Source organism: Sycon ciliatum, chromosome 10 (assembly GCF_964019385.1).
Source record: "Sycon ciliatum chromosome 10, ocSycCili1.1, whole genome shotgun sequence".
Classification (NCBI taxonomy): domain Eukaryota; kingdom Metazoa; phylum Porifera; class Calcarea; order Leucosolenida; family Sycettidae; genus Sycon; species Sycon ciliatum.
In genome coordinates, this window is record NC_088652.1 from 23,007,904 (window position 1) to 23,029,727 (window position 21,824).

Sequence of the window (21,824 nt, forward strand, 5' to 3'; positions counted from 1 at the left end):
ACTAGCTGTCCAGACAGCACTAGATGGAGGACTCTACCAGATCACCCGACTAGTGACAAAAAGGCGTCGAACGCAGAACTTCAAAGCACAAGCACATTTTCAAATACTGTGATTTCACAAATTTTCGGTGTACTTTTGTTTTCGGAACTTTCGGTGCATCCGTTTCATACCTAACATTTCAGTACACCGAGGCACTGCACTAACACACATAATCCAATTGGAAAATGCTTCTCACTAAAATACCTTCTGATGCCCCTGTGATTGACTAGGGCTCGAATGAATGTGGCATATTGCAAATTTTCGGCTCAGCCACCACTCCCCAACGAGTAAATGGTACTTCAGATGGCCGACCGTACCACGCTAAAATACCTTCCAACGCATGCAATGCATGTAGAGAGCTCTACATGAAAAACATAAGAACAGCCTAGGGTACAACTCTGAACCCCAGTGCCTTGGCACCAGGCAGTAGCTAGTACTGTAAATGCATGTATGCCACTAAGGCCTCCGTCACACTGCGGCAAGTTTGAAGCTGGACGCAGCGTCAAGCCGCAGCACTTGACGCAGACGCGGGGTCACACAGTGTTTTGTTTTTCTTGCAGCTCATGACTGCCGCGGCCTGACGCATTTGTCACGTCACAAAATCACCAGGGAAAAAATCACCACGGAAACCGGCGTTTTGCTCAATTATACAAAAAATTGTCGGACAAAGTTTTCAAATTTTTCATTGATTTTTGATTCCAAGAAGACGAAAGGTCCACGCGTGCACGATCGTTGTTGTTTCTTTCCGAATTTGAAGCCATGTTCAGTTGCAGTGTCATGGATCAGGCAAGAAAAGTCCGCATCGCAGCTGTGTTTCTCCTGACTTCATACTGGTTGTCCATTTTGGGGCTCTTGACGACAACACAACACTCACAAGTCAACAGGCTCCAGTTGGCCGATGACCCACTCAAACAACTGGTCCTTTCTCGACATCATTTTCTTCTCAGAAAACGCCTCACTCTTCCGCCAGGTTCGGAGCAGAGCAGCCTCGGCCTCGTAGGTCCACGGACTTATCTCGAAAAAAAAGAGGGAACAAAACAAACCTTGAAGAGACGAATGTCGAATGACTGCTCAACTCAAGCAACTGTCTCGAGACTAATTTTACTTGAAAGACACTGTTTTTCCGCCAAGCGTCACTCCCATCGGCATTTCCCCACGTCAGACGCAGCAGCGTCTGACGCTCAAACTTCCCGCGTTTGCATCAGTTGCCATGGAAAAGCTCATGATTCAGACGCTGACGCAGTATTTTTGCCGTAGTGTGACCGAGGCCTAAGGCGAGACCAAAATAAAATCGAGATTCCCGGGCAGGACCCATCTGAAATTGGTGCGGGCGGGAGAATTTTTATTTTTTTAATTCTTTTTCCTATGTGTGTATGCATGGCATGCTGAACTTTTTTTTACAGTATTTTCCGGTATTTATTTTTTATTTTTTACAGACGACAGGTACATGGTACGTGGTTTACCGGTACGATTTCTTTTGTATTTCGGCCAACGACAGCCCTGAGTCGTACACCAGGGAGTCGTACAAGCCCAGGTTCGTGTGACACCATGTCACAGATCTACTCGCACGATCAGTACTGTACATAATACAAACTGTTCAAAACAAAAACAAAATTGCCTTCGGCTCGATTTTGGTGCGGGAGGGCCCAGGAATCTCTATATTTTTTGGTCTCACCTAAGTTTAAAAAAAAAAACAGAAGAAAAAAAGGGAGTTCAGGGCACACTCGGAGTTGAACCAAGGACCTCTCGATCTGCAGTCGAATGCTCTACCACTGAGCTATATGCCCCAGCCACAGCAAGTTATAATCTTATGAACATCCCAAACTTACAAATCTACTCGAGTTGTTATTCCTCACTGTCTTGGCATTACCGAATGCTTCCAGCAATGGATTGGACTCGAGGATGACATCTTTCACACGCTATGGGTGAGTGAAAACAAAACAACAAAGCAAACATAATGTTTAGTCAGACAACCAGAACAAACCAACCCATTGTCATTTGTTGGGCCAGTGCCCACTAAGTTGCTTTCCTATACTACAATTTCCTGCATCCGCCTCTAGATCCTAGAGGGCGGAAAACTCAGTGTATGCGAGTCTCCAAAACGCCAACTTGTCGGGCGCAAAGAGGACTATTCAAAGTACTAGGGAAGGTTTGAGTGGCGGTCAAGACTCTTAGCGATAGGTCAGCGATGCTCTAGGGCACGGGACTACTACACTCATACACCGGTCATCCGCACCCGATGTTACGGGCACTTAGGTCTATCGCGCACCCTTTACACGGGTTTCAGTGGAGATATTACTACTCTTCTGTGACTTTTTCGTGGACACAGTGATACGAAATGCCACATCTATGGCCTTTCCCCATCAAAATGTATGTGATTCGGAGTTACGGACATTTCAAAGTTACGGGCAGTGTCCGGTCCATGACCGCCCGGATAAACGAGGTATGAGTGTATACCATTGCAATTCCAGCAGAGGACAGAGCTGCAAAGAGCAAGCTCAGTCATGGTGCATATCACTGACCTGTACAGCCTGACCACCACCAGACACCTTGGTGATGTAGCCCATAATGAACTTAGCCGCCACTGTCTTGCCAGCACCGGACTCTCCACTGTACAAAGGGGAAAGAAAGGGGTGGGAGAGAAGAGAGAGGAAGAGAGAGAGAGAGAGAGAGAGAGAGAGAGAGAGAGAGAGAGAGAGAGAGAGAGAGAGAGAGAGAGAGAGAGAGAGAGAGAGAGAGAGAGAGAGAGAGAAAGAGTCAGAGTCCACTATTGGCTCCCCATAATACGGTCATTCCGCCTCAGACTACATGCATTGGGTCTCTCAGTCGCTCCCTACTCTCAAACACACATTCACACATGAGTGTGCCTACACACACACACACACACACACACACTACTACTACTACTACTATTGACAGCTGCCAGAAATGGCCACGCCGCTCCCCAAAGGGAGGTACTGTCAGAGAGGTTAGGGGAGAGGTAGGCAGTGCTTCAAATGGCGCTCCAGGTCCTGTCGCCTCCGAAACTGGCGTTGACTACAGACTCGGCAATGATGTTCAAAGTGCTGGCGATCAGTCACTGTAGGGCGCTTCGGGCGGGGTCCACAGCGATGGCGCTTGAGGCCAGCAGTAGACTTGAAAGTACGCTGGCAGGCAGTACACACCGGGACCTCGGCAACAGGAGGAGCATCAAAAGGCGGTCGGTCGTCACAGTTGTCACTCCCTAGGCACTTATGCACTGCAAGCCCACCCCTGCTCCGGAGCCATCTACTGCAGGCAGGACACTGCACCGACCCAGGCTGCTGTGATACGGGGAGCTGTCGGACTGCTGTGCACTTGTGCCGGGCCATGTCGGCGCGCCGACGAAACAGGCGGCCGCAAACGTGGCACACAATCGTCTTCGGGGCAGGCTCCTTCACCCCCGCTGCTGCCGACACTATGTCACGCCACTCTCCGCGATCATTGGCTGATTGGAACCAATTGTGCACACCGGCCACAGTCAGATCAGCCTGGACAACGTCCTTCCAGCGATGTCGGGGGCCGCAAAACGGGCGGGTTCGTGGAAGATGAGCGAAGAGCAACTGCTTGGGTAACCGATTGTTATCAAGCCGAGCTAGGTGCCCAAGCCACTCCAAGCGTCTTCGCTGTACCATGCACGACAGTGGAGTAGGGTCACCCCACTGTGTGCGTAGTTGCTCCGATGTAATGTGCTGCTCCCACTGGCGGCCGCGCGAAATGCCAAGGATTGACCGTAGGTTGGCGTGATGGAACCTGTCCAGCTTGTCCAAGTCCGACTTCAATGGGGTCCAACACTCCGAGCCATACAAAACCGTGGTGAGAACACATACCACATACAAATGCCGTCGAGTAGGCAGGTTCAGGCTCTGATCATGTAAAATCCGCCGAAGACAGCCAAAGGCCCTGGCACCCTTCGCAAGGCGGCTCTGGACATCGGCATGAGCTCGCGAATCCGGAGTTATAACAGATCCAAGATAGGGGAAGGAGGTAACAGCTTCAACCCTTTCATTGCCAACTGCCAGATCGGAACAATCAGCGGCAGCGACTCCATAGCCCGCGACCAGTAGCTTAGTCTTCGTCACACACACACACACACACACACACACACACACACACACACACACACACACACACACACACACACACACACACACACACACACACACACACACACACACACACACACCACACACACACATACACACACATGCACACACACACACACACACACACACACACGCACAGGTCTTCACAAACCTGATAATAACACACTGGGGCTCCTTGTCAATAACCATGTTACGGAACATGCTGTCCGTCAGAGCATAGATATGTGGTGGGTTCTCATACGCAGCCTGCATGACACAACACACACATCAAACAGTTACAGAATCAGTGAAAGCATCAGCAGTCAAAGCAGTGGGGAAACACAGCAAAACAAGTACTTATAGTTAACCAGATACATTCACAACTAAGTAAGGATAGGCTGATACGGCATGCATCTCCAATTCTCCATGTAACAACAAAATTTACAGTTTATTCTCACAATATTCGCAAAGTGGTTTGACCATTTCCTCATTCAGCACAACATGCATGAATATTGATTTAAACATCATTTTCGTGATGGTAACATTGTTGCGTTCGGCCTGCAAGCCATGCAGGAGTCCATTGTTTCAGACTTGCCCAAGGTCCAATGGTGAACATGCTAAAAGCTGATACTGTACTAAGCGAAAAAAGGAAGAAAAAAACTTGCACGAGAAGAATCATGCGTCAAGTGTGTACTTACACCTGTGAACAAACACTGCCAATTGTGTGCACGTCATAAGAATGGGATCAACGGCAAAGGTCCATGCAAAGCCGCTCAAAGTTTAGAAGTAGTCCTGGTTGCTTAAAAGTACACTCAATACCATGCAGTGCTGGTCGCCATCACCTACACCACTACCGTAAGGTACCACCAGAGCGCCCCACCTTGATTTTACAGCCAAGGGAAGAAAATCGTATGGCAGAGTGCTTTGTAAGTTTGTACGGTGTGGGAAATTTAGTGTACTAAGGTCACACTTGGCATGTTTGTTATGTGGAGCTCGTATCCGTTCAAAGGCAAACTGGGTACGGATTGACTGCACAACGTGCAACGTGTGTACAAGATTTGTATCATATGACCTACAGACAGGAAACCACCTCCACAAGACGACCATGAAAGGACAAGATGGTGGGGCGCTCTGGCGGTACTTTACGGTATAATTATTAATTATAATGTCACTTACACAGCCTTGGTATATGTCAATTTCCTTGTCCGTGAAGTAGGTCATTGCCTTGAATGGGTTCACGGATATCAACACAGGGCCGATGTAGGTCTACGACAGCAACAGCTTGGTCAAGGAAAGATTTTTCTATAATATATAACATGTAATCAGTTTCCCTGGTAACATCTGTATTGTATACGAACATCTTCAATAGTGGTTCAACTGCGTATGCATCACACGAATACTATCTCTGCCGCCAATGAGATACACTTCAAAGTACTGCTGTACAAATATTCATCTGAAGACTCGAAACTGACTTGCACATCGCAAATGAGTTTCGGAAAAATTTACATTTTCCTTGCGATAGCGCCAAAACTTCCTAAAAGGCTATTGCGGTGAAAAAAGGTTTGCAGTGCCTTGGACCGCAACACTAAGTACAGCGATACATGTATCGGTTTGGTTCTGACAATAAACATCCTCACTGCTGCTAATCAACTTAATTGCATGCATTATCTGCCCAGTGCAGGAAGGAGCAATGCACCAAGCATCTGTTCCTTCCCCAGCATTGCTGAGGGCATGAGGTTTCAAGTAAGTTACGCAATCATTAAGCGATGCGCAGGTGAAAACAACGCATGTCAAATATCTCACACACAAACACACCCAAACAAAATATTTGACTTAGTCCAGATAGCTGTATACAACACGCACAAGATATTCGGAACAAGAATGAGCCTCTTGGGACCAGGGCTCTGGATCTTCCAGCGGTATCACCGTGTTGTGCAACACCATCTACTGCACATTGAGATTTATGCACAGGTCTGTATCTACTAGTATTCGTGAGAAACCCCTAACACACAAAACCTCACAGTGTGGATCGTACAGTTTCCCCACATCAAGTTTAAATCTCATGGTTGCAACGCACATATTAGAGCGTATAATGTTTGCGCTGACGAGTCCACCGAGGACGAAACAGTTCTGTCCGCAGACTGTGTATAAATTATTTTAAACAATGTTTCAACCTGTGTTTCCTCCACTGTGCATGTGACTGCAACAAAAATGTAGGCACCCAGAACCACAACAATCAGAACATACATGATTGTGTAGGCTACACAGTCTCAACATACATACAGCTACACAGCAACACTGCAACAGACATTCCCATTCAGAGTCAGACCTGGGTCTGGGAGATCACATCACATCCTGAGAACGACCTGCTCAGCTGATACCATCTGGCATGACAGCACCACAGGGTGAGCATTTAGACAGCAGAGCTCCTCTATAATACATTATTTATATAAAATATGTACAGACTAGTAAGTAATAGTTACAGACTTTGGTCATGAAGTATTGTGTACATCAAGTGCTTCAGGAAACTCCACATCAAACGCACGCAGAGTTGATTCGGACTGGATGAGTATTTCCAGTGAAATCAATCAGACACAGATACAATGACTATGTACTTGGTGGAAGTACTTGTCGAGATGTTTTTGGTAAAATCTGTTGAGGACCCGGAGCACGAAGATCGCGTGGGCGACGACTTTTTTAGCAACAGAAAATCGATCGCAACGACATATGGACGTGGGAGGCGTGTACTCTGACATAGGAAGTGTGCCCGGAGTCGAAAGCACTTCATAAGTGCGCAAGTACTGTCAAAATATTGTAACGCCAGAGATCAAAACATAGAATAAATCATACACAGATCTACGGACACATCACACGCGCACGGTCAGGCTCGAAGCAACAGGAAGTCCTCGCAGGCTGAACACCTCCACAGCACCACGACCAGCAGTGGCAGATCTCACGACCATCACGTTGCATCTGGCCTCAACACATCCCGTCCATTAATTTCCTACGCATGGTGGCTACACCTAATGCAGTCAATAGCGAGCAGAGGTGGAAACAGCAGGCACCCGGGCCGAGGCAGAGGCAGACGAACGCAGTAAAGCGCGTACCTTTTGGTGGTAAAAGCGCAAGGCAAGTCCTTCACGCAAGGAAGTCACAGGCCAACAATTGTCATGCACAAATCAACGACACGACATCACGAAATGGGCGAAAAATACCGAACAAATTTCAGCATGATTTCAATGCATGATTTCAATGAAAATGTCAGGATACGAAGATGAGATCGTCCATGTACCGCTTCTTCAGGTTGTCGACGATAGCTGCCTCGTTGATCTTGGTCAGTAGGACCATGTCCTCGACACCTGACGTCTTCACAGACTTGCTTTGCCAGTGGTACTGTACAAAGCACGCGAGACATTTTATTGTTCAGAAACAAAAATAACAATTCAAAATCCCAAAATAAGCAACGCAAGCGGACACATGGTAGCGCCATGATTCCGCCACACCGACCCTGAATACATCTGGCCACAAAGACTGAATGAACCAACAACAGGTTCGCAAAGGAATTCGGCTTACCGCCATGGCTGCCGATTATATCGCCCTTCCTTCAGCACGTCAAAAAAAAGAAAGCTCCAGTGCTAGCTAGTGGCTGCGTACAGCAGCAGGAGGTCTTCAAAACGGCCAGAGCCCGAACGGGCATAAGCACACTGCACGCTAGGCCAGGAAGCACAACCCAGCCAGGATCTTAGTAGCTAGCCTAGAACTTCAGTATTAGAAGTAGCTCACTCTACACTCCGCCGTGGAGTCATCCTCTCCCCTCTTCGCGGCTACCTCCTCTATCGACAAAAATTCACGTTGTGAAGTCTTGTCCTGTCAAACCCACCAAGATTGGGAATGGGCCCCGAATGCAGGATCACAGATAGCAGCAGCTGAGTGAGTGCACAGCGCTCCTTGCCTCGGCTTTGCCTTGCAGTTGTTTGGCCCAGTACTACAATCATGTACATGATGTACAGAAGAGTGCAACACTGTACTGATCACCATCGCCGCATCGGCACGCCATGCATGTAGACCTACGGTACTGAGTCCAGTATGTTGTTCATGTACAGTGCTGGCAACTGAAATCCGACCCCCTGGGCGCGGCGGCGCGTTCACTTTCTAGCGGCCTCTATTTCGGGTTTTTGCGTTGTTAGCGCATACTCAGGGGGTCGGATTTCAGTTGCCAGCACTGTATGACTAGACCTCTAGCCTAGGCTAGCTCTAGCTTAGCTAGCTAGATATGCTCGAAGTGGAAGTCTGATGATCACCGCATGCAGCGCACAACACCGGCCTGACCAGACATCTCGCCATGCTGACGAGTGACGACGGGCGGCGCAAAGAAGCCATGCATGGCTGTGGAGTGTGGTCCACTCTCGACTACAGTTTGTGGAAATACAACGTAAAACCGATGGTTACTAGCAGTGAGCAGTAAAAATATTATTACTCCCTGTGGAAATACTAGTATTTCCCTTTTTCTGATCCCGTTCGGGTGCAATGAAACAACTCTGGCAGGAACGACGTAGATCTACGCGTACCGTCATCTGGTCATTACTTCTTGACTTGAGCCGTTGAGGCTTGAGCTTGCAAGCTTGGCTAGCTGGCCATGGCGCCAGGTCCACGTGGCCCAGATACATCATCAACGGGTACAACTAACTTTTTTGTAGATCCGCACTCCCGCAGTATTAATTTTCTTTCTGTTTTATGTGAAGATCGGACTTGAGCGAGTCAGAATCAGATGGGGACAACCTTGTCCTGAATCCTGCCAGCCTGGTACAGCTGCGGTACAGACTGTCTGCAGTCAGTACAGCCTACATGTGCTTGCTGTATGTGGTGGCTGTTCGTTCTTTGTTTGGGGAAAGTAACAAGTAATAGTTAGTTTGGCACCCTGCCGACAGTACTGTTCTGAGTCTGTAGTGTATCAGTCTTTTCTCTTGAACAAAACATTCGCGATCGCGGGCCACCCAGCGGCACGCTAAACAAGAGAAAGAAGAAGTGTACAATGTCATGTACACGTACATGTACAATCATTCTCTTTCTAGACTCACACATTATACTGATGAGTGATGTTGACAAGGAATCATCAGCGGATCGCGGTCATTTGGACTCATTTCACAGACAGTCACAGTACATGTACACAAACCAGATCCTGATGCTGTATAAACATGATTGTAGTAGCTTTCACCGACTGGATACGTGTGCAGTATGCTGTGTTCCTTGTCACGTTGTGTCAGGAATTTCGTCGTGAAAGCCCTTTCACGATCCCTGCCCTTGCTGTGACTAGTACTACATGATTGTAGTATAACTAGTTTAGTAGTTTAGTAGTTTTTACTCGGGAATACTAGTCAATACTAGTCATGTACATTACTTTGTATTTTCAAACAACACGTCATGCAAAAGAGATCTCATATCATCCAATGAAGGAAAAACTTCTTTTTCAAGTACATGTACATGTACGTGTGTTCATCGATCCCCTACTAAATGCTATCACCTTCCACTCGATTCCTTGGTACTTCAGTACAGACGGCTGGTGCTATCACCTTCCACTCGATTCCTTGGTACAGACGCACTCAGTAGCACACTGCACTGTAGCTAGACCCTTACATGCACATGTACCAGCTGAGCAGACCAAAGCGGTTACTTCGGTTCCGATCCAGACCATGTTGATTGTTGTCACTAAAAAATTACTTTTGAAGTACTAGTGCATGTACATGTAATAATCTCGTAGATTTGAAGGTTGATTTTTTTAAGTTGATTTAAAGGTACAATCGTACATGTACAAATGTATTCGTACCGCGTGGTGTACCCGGAATCCGGGATGCGCGCATTGCATGTCCTGTTACATAATTTGCTTCATGCTGTCAAACCAACAACATCGTACAATGTACAATCATGTACATGGTAGGTAACAGTGGTTGGTTGCACTCAGGTGCAAAAACACCTACAGTCATGTACATTTGTACATCATGTACTTGTAAAAAGCACCATTCGTCGGTACCAGAGCTGAGGCAGGGGTACACTGAGATCGTGTGTGATAATGAGGCTCTGGCCGCTTGTCTCTGGACAATGAATGGGGCCTAGCACGCCTCATGTCATCTTCTCAGTGTAAGAGTGATTCATTAGTGACAACTGAACTACATGTACATGACTGTACTAGTAAAAGTAAAGTAAGTGATAAGCATTCGGTCATTCAGTTCTTTTGTGTGGATCACGTCCATAATAGGTCTGGAAACGAATTACTTCCCACAGAATACACCGATGGAGTTCAGTATGGTTGCAGATCTACACTATGGTGCTGCTCAATGAAATCCAGTCGCGTCGCTCAAGTCTGCGCCTTGCATCCTTCCGCAGCCCAGTGTTCGCAGGTCTAGGGCTGCGCAACGCCCGGCGCATACTTGCGTGACGCGACTGGATTCCGTTGGCCAGCACTGTACACTGGCCATCAATCATTGGCTCTAGTGAAAACTGTAGTGTTGGCGTGTTGCTATCGTCAGCAAGCAAGTAAAGTAACTTACTTTAACATGACCAATGCATTTGGACTGCTGTCCAAGCTTGGTGAGCTTCAGCACGCGGTGAAGATCTCGAAGCCTGATGTTATTATCGTGACAGCGACCAAGCTCACTGCAGAAAAAGGTCATCCAGGCGGAAGTCTCACTACCTGGATATGCCCCTCCCATTCGTCGAGACCGCACCGCTCATGGAGGAGGCGTTGCGGTCTGGATTAGGGACGACATTGCCTTTCAGCACCTCCATGACATCAACTGTGGTGATCACGAAATTGTCTGGGTATCTGTCTCCACGGCCCCCCCCCCCCCCACACGAACATTGCCATTGGCGCTGTCTGCAGGCCAGGCTCCTGTCTGGAGCACCGACACCAAACTCTTCCAACACCTTGATGCAACTCTTGACAGAGTTAGGCAGCATGGGTCGGAGATTATCCTCGCTGGCGACTTCAATGTGTATAGCGGCGTGTGGTTATGAAGCAAAAAACTACTCCTGCAGGGGAATATACTGAGGATATGATTGTGTGTTAGCCACGGCCTGGAACAACATGACTTGTTACGATGAAGACCCAAGTGCATCTGATTACATTGTATGTCTGACTATCTTTCTGACGTCACAGTCGGTTGCAACTAACGTTTTACTTGCAAACCTCCCGGCCCTTGGCGCCTCGGACCATGTAGGCTACATGACGCAGTTGGCTTTGATATGACATTGTAATAATAATAATAATATCTTTATTAGGATGACCCAGAGGCTTGTCGCCTATCAAGGCCCAGGGGTTCACCGCTTTGAAGGGTGTACATGCACATGTACTAGTACATGATTGTTAGTTTGACAGCATGATGTAACAAGGTGGAGGATACTGTGTTCGGAAACAGTGACCTTACTACAACCTTCCGCGGTTAGTCTTCCAACCCCCTAGCATGACGAGGGTCAGAACCGGGTGCGATACCCATAAATTATGGTTCAAATGGTCCGCAGGGACCGGGGCTCTGCCAACCGCGGAAGGTTGTAGTAAGGTCACTGTTTTCGAACACAGTGTCCTCCTCCTTGTTTCATGCTGCCAATCTAACAATTGCGTGAACTACAACAAGGTTTATCTAATACTGGTTTACCAGTTTTGGATTATATCATATGTACATGATTGTACAAGCTAAGTGAAAGTACGAAATAGAGGTTGCGACTTCGGCGTGAGTATTAGTGAAAGTAGTGAAAAGTATTACAGTGTAGTTAGTTGTGCAGCGTGCATGCGTTGGGGAGCACACAGGGGGGGGGGGGGGGGGGGTTATGTACATGTACATGTACATGGTGTGGGCATACCGGAGAGCGAAGCACTATGTTTGCAAGTGAGTTTGCGAAGCTCATTCTTGAAAACAACAGTACCACACTACGACACTACATGTACATGTATACTCAATCACAGGTCTAACATTGCACTTGTAATTACATGTATTTGTTGCCATCTTCCATAGGTCCGTCAAATAGTAGTAATAGGTTTTTCATTTGACCCGACGAGACCATACGACGCTTGCAGACAACAGCACGAACAGTTCACCAGCCACACTCCACGAAAGCAAGTAGTATTACTCCTGACAAGTCTTGTTTTGTTCCATAAAGATGACGGGGAACTCATCAAAGGAGAAGCAGTTGTTGATTGATGGAGTTAAGCTGAATTATGTTATTTTATAAAGAAGATGCCAGCGCAAGGTGTAAACACTCGACAATCTCACATATGTGACAAATCAACACAAAAAGGAATAGTGCAGAATGGAGGTGTATGAACCCTACCAGACATAACTATCACAAGTGCTAAATCGATCACAATGAGAAGGAGAGGTACACAGGCATAGGTTGCCCTAATGTACATGAGTTACACGTCACACACCCCCCCCCCCGCGCTTACGGAACATCCGTCACCTCTGTCCCTCTATAGCGCCAGCTGTAATCAATACCTACCGCCAACCATCCCGCCTATTCGTTGATGGAGAGTGCTTGCTATCGTGCGAGGGTACCACCCAGGGTGACCCTCTGGCCATGCCCGTATACGCGCTTGGAGTCCTCCCGCTCATCAAGAAAGTTGCAGTGCCTGGTGCGAAACAGGGCTGGTATGCGGACGATGCTGCAGCCGGTGGGAAGCTCACGCCTGTTCGCCAATGGTGGGACGATCTTGTCAGCCACGGTCCCGGGTATGGTTACCACTGCAACGCCCAGAAGTCACTCCTCCTGGTCAAGCCCTCAAAGTACGCAGCTGCTATCGAGACGTTCGAGGGGACCAGTGTGCAGGTCACGTGTGATGGATGCCGCCACCTTGGTGCACCTTTGGGTACGGATGAGTTTATAGAACAATTATTTGTCCAGTCCGAGGTCGCCGCCTGGTGTGAGGAAGTTGCGCAGCTCACGACCATCGCTGCATCGCAACCACAGACCGCCTACTCCGCCTTCACACAGGGCCTGCAAAACAAGTGGTCCTTCCTCTGCCGGACCTCCTCCATCCCGCCGCCCCTGCTTGAACCGCTGGAACACGCAATCAGCGGTCGGCTCATCCCGGCCATCACGGGTCAGGCTCCACCTGGGGCAACTGTTCGCGCCCTACTCTCTCTGCCTTGCCGGCTTGGGGCACTGGGTATGGCAGACCCTTGTTCAGTGGCTGAACAGTACACCTCATCCAGGAGGATCACGGCTAGCCTCGTGTCTCGCCTACTGGAGCAGGAGTCGTCTCTTGGCGACTCTCTGACTCAGCTCCGGACGGTCAAGGCGACGGTTCGTGCCGAGAAGCGGAGCGCGTCCAAGTCTATGGCTGACGCCCTTCGCTCGGATCACCGGGAGCTGGCCCCTGTTCTCGACCTGGCCTCAGAAAAGAGTGCATCCAGCTGGCTGACCTGCCGCCCACTCAGCCGCCATGGTTTCACCCTCACCAAGGGAGATTTTTCGGGATGGCCTGTGCCTCCGGTACGGCTGGACACTTCCTCGGCTCCCAAGCCTCTGCGTGCCCATTTGGTGGCTTCCCGACGCTGCGACATAACGAGGTGAGGGACATCACCACCAGAGCTCATAACGTGACGGTGGAACCCCACCTCCAGCCCGTCACCAGAGAGGCCTTCCGCCATCGCAAAGCTGTCACGGAGGAGCAAGCTCGGCTGGGCATTGCGTCTAGTGGTGTGTGGGGTGGCCGATTCGAGCGCATCTTTATTGATGTACGGGTGTTCAACCCTTTTGCGTGAATCGTGCCACCTCCCTCGCTGCTAACGTTAGCTACAGACGCCATGAACAGGAAAAGCGCCGGAAGTACGAAGAGCGAGTTCGCGAAGTTGGGCATGCCCGTAGTGCTTTCTGCCTCTGGTGGCTATGGCAAGCATGCCAATGCTCTTTTCACGCGGATCATCTCTCTCCTGGCTGAGAAGAGCAAGGAGCTGTACGCGCAGATTATCTCCTTGCTGCGCTGCCGCCTTGGGTTTGCCCTGGTGCGTTATGGTGCTATGTGCCTGCGTGGATCAAGGAGCAGGTTTGCTCCTGCCGTGCCTGAGTCCCTTGCTGTGCTAGTGGCGGCGGAGGCGCGCATCCAGTGAACCTGCAGTGATGTTACTGAGTGACAGACTCTGTACAATCATTACTGTATTCTGATGATTCTTTTTATGTAGTTGTATTGATTCTTCAAAAATGTGTTATTTTGCCCGTACAAGAGGTTTCATGACAGTAAAAAAAAAATAATAAAAAGGTACAGCAGCAGGAGAACACCGTAGCGCTTTCAAACGCGTACACGTGGATGACACTGGCAGTGAACATGAGATCTCGAGTGAGGAAGACGAAAGTTTTCAGACTGTTGGGCGCCCCCAGTCAAGCCCCAGAAAACATCGTTCGACCCAATCGCTGATGAATCGTGGAAACTAGTATCCAAAGAACCCCACCAAACAAGGAAGGCAGTCGTGTATGTGGGAAATCTGAACGCTGATTGCACAGAGGAGCGAGTGACAGAGTTCACTCAGCAGCGAACTGTGGCCGTGGCCAAATTCGTCAAGGTCCATGAGTCCATGAGTGCAGCATGCACACCACGGAAGACGGGAAAGTCAGCCACACAAACACCAATGAACACCAGCTGCGCAAGGACTTACCCAGTATTGAAGCTACTGACAAAATTTAATGCTTTTGGGCTGCTGTCAAAGTTTGGAGCCTTCCAGCATGCTGTTGCACGGAGCAGATCTGACATCGCCATCGTAACAGAGACTAAATTCACCCCGGAGAAAGCCTCACTATCTGACTCCTCCATGCCGGGCTTCCACTCACCCCTCCAACTTGACCGATCTGCTCAAGGCCGCGGAGTTGCAGTCTGGGTCCGGGACTCCCTCTCCTTTGACCACCTGAGTGACATCAACTGCCATGGCCATGAGGTCATCTGGCTTCGCCTGCACCTGGACAATGGCCAGAAAGTAGTTGTATGTACAGTGCACCGACCCAGGTCGTGCCCCGGACAAGATGTCTCTCTGCTTGAGTATATTGACTCAGTCATGGATCAAGCTCGATCCCTCGGGAACAGCGTTGTGATAGCTGGGGATTTAAATGTTCATAATGAAAGTTGGCTATGCAGCACGAACACTACGCCAGCTGGTGAATACATGGAAGAACTCTCTGCGTTCCACGGGCTCCACAAGCACGTTACTCAACTGACACGTGGTGAGAACACCCTGGACCTCATACTCAGCGACTTCTCGGAGACCTCAGTGGTGGTAAATGTACTGGACCCCATTGGAGCATCAGACCATGCTTTTAAACACTTTTGATGCCACCCCACTCCGCGAACCACGGACTAAACGGCGCGTTTGGAGGTATGCTCAGGCAGACTGGGGCCGGCTTCGGCACTTCTACTCAACAGCAAACTGGGATAATATATCCGAAGACCCCGAGGCGTCCTGCAGATCATTAACCGCTGTTGTCATGGAAGGCATGGATCGCTTCATCCCACACAAAGAACTTTCGACGAAACCAACAGATCCATCCTGGTGGACGCCGGAATGCTCAGCCGCTACCCAGGCAAAGAAGAATGCATGGAACCGTCTCAGGAGACACCCCACCTACCACCAGCATCTCATTGACTACAATGCCAAGGTCCGAGCCTCTGCCAATTGCCTCCGTCTCGCAAAGCAGGCAGAATCTGCCCGCATCCGAGATCAGCTCAAACATGGATCACTGCGAAACAAGCAATGGTGGTCACTCCTGAAGCAAGCTGCAGGCTCTGGCTGCAGCTCGTCTATCCCTGTCCTACGTAATGCCTAGGGCAGAGAATATGTCACCGACCAGGAAAAGGCTACTTGCTTTGGAGGATTCTTTGCGAGCAAATGCAGCCTGGGTGATCAAGATCTACAGCACTCCGACCTTCCTCCTAGGTGAACATCTGCCCTGACAACTGTCCGATTTCGGGAAGCGACAGCCCACCGCCAGCTCCGCCAGCTGGATCCGATCAAGGCTACCGGACTAGGTGTTGGCGGATAATGCTGGCATTATATCGAGCATTATACACCACCCGGAGCATTACGAGCATTATAAAGCATTACGAGGCCAAAAATGGCATTATACGACGTTCTACATGACTACATAGTAGATCTACACACATCCTCATGTACAGATTCGTATCGGCTATAGCGTTGGTCTTTGATTGGCAACATTTATTACTATACGCGATGTATTACTATAGAATAGTCTACAACTAATTAATATTTTACTTACAAGCGATAGACCACCGCACGCATCATGCATGGTACCAAACAGATCGTGGCACGCAGTGCCAGGCCCAGCATACTGCATGCAGCATACATGTGCAATCATGGTATAGTGCTAGCTAGCTGTGGTCCAGCACAGTGTGGAAACTCTCGCAGAAACTTCCGGTCCCGGAAGTCTATCTTCGGCCAGCAACTAACTAACTACATAGTCATTGCTTACTTTTTGAAGATCCAGGTAACAACGCCGAACCAACGAAACAAATGTGAGCCAGCATGGAACGGTGGAGGTGCGCACACGCACATATTCCAGACCTAAGTCCTTACCCGGTTAACCGTCCACAATGTTACAAAAAACATTTTTCATCGAAGCAAGAGTCCATGTCTTTGTCGAAGAGTAACGCTGGACTTTCAGCGGACATTGACCATTGTGTAAGACCAGCTAACTAGCAGCCAACGCTGATGGCTGACTCGCCGCGATGCCGTTCTTGGGATTGGGAGGAAGCTGGGCTTTCTCCAGATGAGCTTTTGGCGGAGTCCTCTGATGATAGTGACGTCGTCGAGTTGGAAACTGCAGATCCTGCCGCGATAGCGAGGAAGCGGTCTTTTCAGAAAACAGCTATTACCAAGTCTGAAAATGTTTCCAAAAGGACGCGAATAGCTCATGGACAGAGCACTGAAGTGGCCATCAGTGCCGAAACACGGGTGCGGAGCCGCTTAAAAGCGACTGTGGCAAGTTAGTGTGCCTGGCATGCCATACAACATTGCCAGGGAAGAAGAGTATAATCATGTCCCATATTGCTACCGCGAGACACAAACAAGGAAAGTCTCGTTTGGAGAGGGAAACTCAGAGGCAGAAGCTGGTCAAGGAGTCCTTCTTGGCGTATCAGAAACGACTTGGGAAGGCTCTAGCCGGCACCGGTCTTACTGAGGCCGTCCGAGTCTCTGCGGCGGATCCAGATTGTGCGTTCTATGTTGCATAGCATGGGTGCAATATTATAGCGCTTTTCTTAGCCCGATACCGCAAGGTTCAGGAGTTTATATTCCATCCGACGGAGCATTATCAGCATTATTTGGAGCATTATATGGCCTTTTGTGGAGCATTACTGAGAGCATTATATCCCATATTACCGAGCATTATCCGCCAACACCTATACCGGACCCGATGGCATCCCTGCCAGAGTTCTGAAGCAGTGCTCAAAAGGTTTGGCTGCACCACTTGCCAAGCTGTTCTCACTCTGTTTCCGGTGCCATGTCCAGCCCAGCCCTCTCTCTGGAAAGTAGCCCGTGTGGTCCCGACACAAGAAGCAATCTCACTCTGCTGTTAAGAACTACCGACCTGTGTCCTTGTTATCTGTTGTCTTCAAAGACATGGAGAAGATTGTCAACACCGCCATAATCAATCATCGTGAGCATGAAAAGGGCCTGTCCATCCACAAGTACGGATTCCGGCAGGGGCACAGCACATCTGACCTTCTCACGTCTCTCAACCACTCCTGGGTTTCCGAAGTCAACCGTGGTGGCGCAGTCCGCGTGCTGGCTGTAGACATAGCAGGAGCATTCGACAAAGTTTCACACCGAGGCGTGCTTCACAAGGCTGCGTCCTACAGCATCACTGGTCCCCTCCTCAACTGGCTGTCTGACTACCTGTACGACAGAAAGTTGCAGGCAGTAGTCGGCGGAGCATCTTCAGAATCATACACGATTGATGCTGGGGTCCCACAAGGAAGCATCCTTCGGCCCACACTGTTTTTGCTGTACGTGAATGACGCCTGCGACGTCCTACCGGAAGGGATCACCCCGGCTGTTTACGCAGACGACACCACGCTTTATGCCCACATGCCAACGCCACATGATGTGACAGAAGTGTGCCGCAACCTCCAAGCTGGTGTGGATGCACTTGCTGAATGGGGTGCTCAGTGGCGCGTCACTTTCAAGCCAACGAAATCACAGGCCATGACTGTGTCCTGCCACCGCAGACCCTGGGAGACACCACCCATCCAGTTCAACGGCACAGCGGTCCCGGAATGCTTGCGACTGAAGCTCCTTGGAGTGACGTTTGATGCCCATCTATCATACTCAGAGCACATTGTAGTCTGAAGGTGCGATAAGAAAATTCGCCGCACCATCGCTGCCCTCTGCCTCCTGGATAAAGCCCTTTGCGATAATTCTACGTCTCTTCTCTCGAGAATGGCTCCACCCCCGACACACCAGCCCAGGACCACACGCCTCACCCGCCAGGCTGTACGACTATCCACCGCGCATCCCCATCAGTTACAACATGTTCTGCCTGCCAATTCCCGGAACAATGTGAGCCGAGCCTGTCCCCACTCCGTCATCCCAATTTGGAACCAGCTGCCTTCCTCTATCATTCCCCACCCATTTCACCCAAAGAACATCCAAAAGTTCAAGACAGCAGCTTATCACCATCTCCTCAGAACGAACTGGCACTGGGCCACTCATAGCATACGCGAGTAAGAGGCTAAAAGTCTAACAGCGTTCACATCAATACTCAACATTATTCTTTAGCTCACTGAGCGATACAATCTCTCCATTTACTTTCTTCTGTTTTCTTTTTCAACTTAATCCTCCCTACCCAATCTCCCTTTGGTGCGTCCATGGAGCTATGAAGCCGAGACCTCTGGTCGGCTGAGCTTGATGGGCCCCACCACCGCACTCCATTATTCACCCCAGTGTCTGGGGATATGTGGATTTTGTAGAAAAAAAAGAAGAAAAAAAGGTGAAGATCAGATACGAGTCGTGCAAACAGCCGTGAATGCAGATTTGACAGGCGGCGCCGATTTCTGCTCTGGACTAGGGGTGTGCGGATAATGCTCGAAAAGGTGGCAGATTCTGCTCGAAAAGCAGTGAAAATGGCAGAACCATACAAACCTTATGGCGTGCAATTCCTCGAATTCTGCTCCATTTCTTTATCCACATACCAAACATGCATGAACCTTACCAGAAAAAGTACCGAATTCTGCCAATTGTTCTGCCGGCATTATCCGCATATGCCTACTCTGGACGCCACGCGTCGACAGTGTGTAGTAAGTAGGTTTTTGTCAGGGAGTCGTAAAAGCTGGTTTTTGTTTTGCTTCGCCAACCTCCCGCCACCACTCCGGTCCGGCATTCGCACACTCAAATGCTGCGCAAGCGCGCTGGTCGAGGTAGAGTACGGACTACGGCGCCGATGCCGATGGTCACCAGGTCGTAGACTAGGGTAGACGTAGGTCTACCAGTGCCGTCTATATGTACATACTAGTAGTAGTGCTAGGATATCGAGAGGTTCTGCTACACGGAACTACAGTGCTGGCAACTGAAATCCGACCCCCTGAGCGGTGGGTTCACATTCTAGCGGTCTCTGTTTCGTAGTTTTACCATCCCGTGTTGGCCCTTTGCGGCGTGAGCGCACCGCTCAGGGGTCGGATTTCAGTTGCCAGCACTGTAGTACGTACCAAACTCCGTGTCAAGCAAAAATCAGCTACTGTTGTAGTATCCCTGCTTTACAGTTTACACATGACTAGTAGTACATGTATTTTGCATGACTCTTATTGTTTAGAAGCATACAGTACTTCCTACATTTACGATTGTTCTTCCATGATCCTTGCATGGCGCCACTACACACTGGAGAGTACTTATACCACCACTAATTATATGTAGTCTTCATTGTTTCCAAAATACAATACTTGTACCGCTATGCTTCATTTGCAAGAGGTCCTTGTGCAGTTGTATGGACTTATCTTCACTGCGATATCAGTTTCATGCTCCAATGCTTCCTTTGTAGCACTGAGGCGTGCTGCGATTAATCAATGGCATTTCCAGATTGCTTGCTACACTTTCACATACTCTCTTTAGCTGTTTTGCTGCCTGCTGCTTGTTTCCCGCAATAGACACCAGCTGAAGCTTCCTAGCTGGCCCCCTTGCCAACGGCCTTGTTAGATTCTGTATAAGTTCTCTAGTTTGTATCTCATACGTTGTTGATTGAGTAGAGGCCTGGCTAGAGAACAGTTAGGTTTTGCTCTATGTTCATCCCTAGTTTCTTTTGGAGTTCAATCAGCTCAGATCAGAGAGAGAGCAAGTTCACTTAGGAATATTTGATAATAAGATAACCTCCAGGCCGTGCCGGAGTAAGTTCTGAAACGTTCGTTGACTGACTGTGGGTAGTTGCCTCCTTGCCTTAGACCACGCACACTACACTGGCACTGCTTCTCCTTCTCTACAAAGCGAAAACTACGAACTCCGCGCGCGACAAGTAGCAGTTAAATTTATTAGAAAATAATAATATCTCGCTCGCGCGCTCCTCAGTCAAAAATAATGATGCTGTAGCTGTACTGTGTTCACTGCATGCTGCTGCCACTGGAAACACGACATGTGCAGGTGACGCGACTTTTGTTGGTCACCACAGCACTGATGCCATGGCACTATGGCCAAGTAACTACGCGTTGTCAAGAAGCTGTGACGTCAGACTTCGACGAGAGATGCTAGCTGTACAAAGCCAAAGGAACTACGTACCAAACTCCGTGTCAACTGCACAGTCTGCAGTGCATGCAGTGAGTTGAGTAAGTTTGACACGGATTTTTCGTACGTAACGTTGCACCGGTTCTGCCGTACGTAGCAGGCGCTCGATCGAACTCCCCGCGGGCCCGCCACATGTATGTGTACTTTGTACATACACTGTACGTATGCGCTCAGTTTTCACGCGGAGTCGAGTCGAGTCCAGTCCGTGTGAAGCGCGCTTCACACGGAAAACGATATGAAAAAAATCCGTATGAAACTAATCCGGTATACCGGTACCGCGCGAGGCGAGGTTTCCATACTTTGGCACGTTTTACCGTCAGAACCTCACTACATGTACTAAAAGGTACATGACTGTACGAATAACAGTTAATTGTACTGTAGTCTGTAGCGGACATGGAAATCCAGTCGATTGACCGGGGCCGGCGCCCTCAGTGCAGTGTGTACAGAACGCTGCGTGCAGTGCACAACGTCATGTTGATCCGATGCGACCAGCGGTCCAGCGCACTGCAGCGCATAATGCATGTCCACGTAACTCGTTATGATGGTTATCCACGGCTCCATGGCCAGCGACCTGGGGGCCTGGGGCCGCCAGACGTGTGACCGGATTTCCATGTCCACACGACATGTCGACAGTACATGGAGTCATGCCTCATGGACTGAGTGATGGAGCCGCATTGGGTTTGGAGGTCTCAGTCTGAGTCTGGCGTGCTAGCTACAGCCAACAGGCGGGGCGCCGTAGGGTCTATGCTGTACTCCAAAACCTAGCCACTACATCATGACTGTAGTAGTAGTACCCAGAACTGCAGAAGTCCGACGTCCTCTTCGTGCAGGCCGGGCGGTAGACCTAACAGCTACACTCTACAGACTCAGTCATTACCCTTCTGCCTTTGAAGATTTCCAAGAAGTCCCTTGTTCAACCGCC

At 49.3% G+C, this 21,824-nt stretch overlaps 1 protein-coding gene and 1 non-coding gene across 2 annotated transcripts in view; both read right to left on the bottom strand.

The window, feature by feature from the left end:
- LOC135825729 (unconventional myosin-Ie-like) overlaps window positions 1–8,060 on the bottom strand; it is a 34,827-nt gene extending 26,767 nt beyond the window's left edge. Inside the window, exons 1-6 of the mRNA XM_065338348.1 lie at window positions 7,716–8,060; window positions 7,413–7,535; window positions 5,319–5,408; window positions 4,315–4,409; window positions 2,562–2,649; window positions 1,869–1,958 (exon numbers count right to left, since the gene is read on the bottom strand). Of these exons, the coding sequence (XP_065194420.1) occupies window positions 1,869–1,958; window positions 2,562–2,649; window positions 4,315–4,409; window positions 5,319–5,408; window positions 7,413–7,535; window positions 7,716–7,721 (492 nt within the window). The 5' untranslated portion in view covers window positions 7,722–8,060. The remainder of the gene's footprint in view (window positions 1–1,868; window positions 1,959–2,561; window positions 2,650–4,314; window positions 4,410–5,318; window positions 5,409–7,412; window positions 7,536–7,715) is intronic.
- On the bottom strand, window positions 1,755–1,826 carry Trnac-gca (transfer RNA cysteine (anticodon GCA)). The gene has a single exon. It is a non-coding gene; the product is annotated as a tRNA-Cys (tRNA).
- Window positions 8,061–21,824: the final 13,764 nt, after the last annotated feature.